This window comes from Fragaria vesca, linkage group LG1, assembly GCF_000184155.1.
Source record: "Fragaria vesca subsp. vesca linkage group LG1, FraVesHawaii_1.0, whole genome shotgun sequence".
Classification (NCBI taxonomy): domain Eukaryota; kingdom Viridiplantae; phylum Streptophyta; class Magnoliopsida; order Rosales; family Rosaceae; genus Fragaria; species Fragaria vesca.
In genome coordinates, this window is record NC_020491.1 from 19,220,718 (window position 1) to 19,224,410 (window position 3,693).

At 36.3% G+C, this 3,693-nt stretch overlaps 1 protein-coding gene across 1 annotated transcript; it reads left to right on the forward strand.

The window, feature by feature from the left end:
* Positions 1–553: 553 nt before the first annotated feature.
* Positions 554–2,175, forward strand: LOC101299822 (phospholipase A1-IIgamma-like). Its single transcript, XM_004289451.1, has 2 exons — positions 554–967; positions 1,543–2,175. Exons 1-2 carry the CDS (start codon positions 554–556, stop codon positions 2,173–2,175), a joined length of 1,047 nt encoding a protein of 348 aa, XP_004289499.1.
* The last annotated feature ends 1,518 nt before the right edge of the window (positions 2,176–3,693 follow it).

Consider the following 3,693-nt stretch of genomic DNA (forward strand, 5'->3'; position numbering starts at 1 on the left):
TTTAACTCGATTTGGGTGCATATCGTGTAAATGTCCTTTTGCCCTTTTTTTTTTGGGCCCATGCCGGCCACGTCAGCAAACAAACGGCACCGTGACAGAAATTGGCCTCAGGCCTTTCCTTGGTAGCGAAATAGGAGTTTGGGTACCACATTGATAGTTTTTAAAGTATGAGTACCATTTTGACCGTGCCACAAAAGTTAAGATACCAGTGTTGTCAAAACTTCTTTTATAAACTCACGAACAGATACATGGGTAAAATAATAATATAATATAATATGATCTGTATGAAGTTACGGTGCGAAAAATTCAATTAAGAGCCACAAATTAAATTCCTAATCAATAATGCAATGGTGGACCTGGTAGTCTTAGTTTAATAGTTTTCTTAACTAATCATCGCTCAAATTCAAACAGAATAATAGAAGGTAGAATCGGCCATCTGCTACTTATGAGGCCATCTGTCCTCTGTCGGCCATATAAGTAGCACATAATCACGTCACCAACACCAATCCTTCTAAAGTAGCACCAAAAAAATATACAGAACAAATTAGTGTTCATGGGTAGCACAACCAAAAGGTGGAGGCAACTCAGCGGCGAGAATGATTGGGAGGGTCTACTGCACCCTCTAGACATCGATCTCCGCCGCTACATAATCCACTACGGTGAAAGGACCGGAGCAAGCAGAGACGCAGTCATTACCGAGCGAAAATCAAAGAACTACGGACAACCCCGATACGCGAAGGGACATTTCTTCTCTAAGGTGGGTTTGGAGATCGGTAATCCATACAAATATGTGGTGAAAAGGTACCTGTATGCAACACCAAAACTACGGTCGTCGCCGGGGATGTCAAGTGTGATGGGTTACGTTGCGGTGACAACCGATGAAGGAAGCAAAGTGATGGGGAGGAGAGACGTTCTCATTTCGTTTAGAGGAGCTGTGCTGGGATATGAGAAGCTTGGTAATACCAAAGTGAATCTTCATTGGTATGCCTATTACACTAATGTTGAACCTCAATCCCCACACATCAAAATAATTAGCTGCAGAGATCAGATACGTGCAAGTACTATATATTTCCGTTACCAACAAATTTTGATTCGAATAGTTAATGGCATATATGGATGATACTTGTACAAGAACATAAAGAAACAAATGGTTTCTATGTATAAATTAGTGAATTACATTAGTTGCATGCATGTAGTAATCGAAACTGGAGTCTGTATTTCTCACTTTTGTTGACGTACGCGTTCACTCTAGAACTTGGATGTGAATTACTTGGACAATATTTAGACCTATATTATTTGAAAGATGCCTAGCTATTACTTGAAAGAGAACTATTACTCCAGTTTCAATAATTTGTCCAAGTAATACCGGCGCGGCGACGCCTAAAGTCCTTGAAAGAGACCTATTACTTGGAAATAGGTCTAAATTATTGTCCAAATAATTTAGGTCTCTTTAAAGAGTCATCCCTTGCAAAAATTTATCGAAAATGAAATATTGATCGATTCTCTTTTTGTAAATGAAATCAAGTACTGTTTGATTTGCAGGCTCAAGCTGCAGTAAGAGTACTATTGGGTGAATACAAGGACGAGGAAATCAGCATTACTGTCACTGGCCATAGCATGGGTGCTGCATTTGCAGCTCAAACTGCAGTAGACCTCGTTCGCAATGGATTGAATATCATAAAACCTACAGGAATACTACCAGTGATGAAAGCATGTCTGGTCACAGCCATCTTGTTTGCCTGTCACCCTCCCCGCCTTTTAGGACCCGTAAATGCATTTTCGGGTCTCGAAAATCTTCACATCTTGCGCGTCCAAAACAAATATGATAACCCTAATGAGCACTCTGATATTGGAATAGAGTTGAAAATCGACACTTTGAAATCACCCTACTTGAACAATGCACTACAAAACGTGCACGACTTGCAGAATTACTTGCATGGAGTTGCAGGGAAGCAAGGGGAAGGCGATTTTAGGCTCGAAGTTGATCGTGATCTTGCGCTGGTAAACAAATATGTGGATGGTCTGAAGGACGAGTATAATGTAGTTGCGAGGTGGTGGACAGAAAAGAACAAGTCTATGGTTCAAATGGATGATGCCTCTTGGGTGTTAACAGATCATGAGAATGATGATGATGATGATGAAGGAAACAGATCAAGCTTGCGAAGCCGAATATAAGAAGCCAAAAACAGCTATATATAGTCTTTCATGTGGTAAATAACGAAAAGTAATAAGAAGCTTGTTTCATGCTTCAAAATTTAATAAGGTTGCCTTTTGTCTTTTGATTTGGTCTTGGTGATCATACATCTTGATCAAGTTCAATTAGCTAGCATGCTTGTACTTCGAGTATTTCCTGATGTTCTTTATGAGGTCAATTAAGCTGCTTCTACATTAGAATTTTTGCAAGTAAACCCTAGCTACATGCCTGGACTTGAGATTTTGAGACCCGAGTCAAAGTCTTAAAATTGAGCCATTAAATCGTAGTTTGCATCTAGTTTTTTATTTTATTTATTTAAAGAATTTAAGAAACTAAACTATAAACTCAAGATTTAATTATGTATAAAACAATATCAAAAATATTTGGATTATAATTAATATTTAGTACTTTAAATTACATTATAAACCGTACTTTTTATTTTCTTCCAAAGTTTACCTTTTGTAATTGGTACAATTTTTGAATAATAATTAAATGGTATAGACTTTTAATACTATTTCCTTGTTTCTTTGACTCAAAATATATTATTTTATATAGGATGCGTCTATTGCTACTCCACTAACCACTTTGCTCACCTCACATTCTTTTCACACTCCACTCATATAATTTTAATTACAAGTCTACTTTGTTCACCCATTAACAATACCTAAAATACCCTTTTATCAATTCTACTTTGTTCATCATACATTCTCTTCTCACTCAACATATATTCTGATATATTTTGCTCAAGGTAAGTAAAATCACCAACTGAACAAAAAAAATCACATTAAAATATAAATCCTAGTTAAAGAACAAGAAAAAACTCAAATTTAACAACTCAATGGTATCAGTCGATATCATGATGCACAATGTCTGTTAATGTATCTATAGTAGCAATGTCTTCCATACGTTTGAGTTTTTAAACTAATCTATGTGTTGTTCATAAATAAGGTACAGTAGTCGACATGGGAAATAATGAGTAAATGGATAGACAAATTACCAACAAAGAAAAAAAGAAACACAAATAGTTTACCTCATCTTTAGGTTAAATGTTGGTGTCTTCAGACTCATGACCGATGATAAATCTGGGTTAGATCTTATGAAGTTTGTGTTCATCTAAAACAAAAAGATAAAAAAGAAAAAAAAAATTTAATTTGTAACAACGTATTGTCCCTTGCTGTAATTTTACATCAGGGTATTTTAGTATTTCAATAAATCAACAACATGTGGGGTGAGCAAAGTGAACTGTGAGGTGGCAATAGACGCACCCTTTATATATGTGTGTGTGTATATGTATACAGCTCCCTTCCATTGAGGGATCCCTATTTTTAGTCACTTTCTAAGGATAGGGCATTACACCACTTCCCAATTGAATTTTTACATCTCCACCGTTCATATCTTAGGTCTATATGGGTAGATCACCTCTACAAAATTTCATATGATTTGGTGATCGTTAAGACTTTCAAAAGTTTGATTTAGTTTTAATGATTTTGAACGGTCCA

Bases quoted from the DNA above. Each gene is read 5' to 3' on its own strand.
- LOC101299822 (XM_004289451.1), top strand. From the start codon at position 554: ATGGGTAGCACAACCAAAAGGTGGAGGCAACTCAGCGGCGAGAATGAT. The intron at 968-1,542 runs GTGAATCTTCAT...TTTGATTTGCAG, and splicing joins AGAAGCTTGGTAATACCAAA to GCTCAAGCTGCAGTAAGAGT.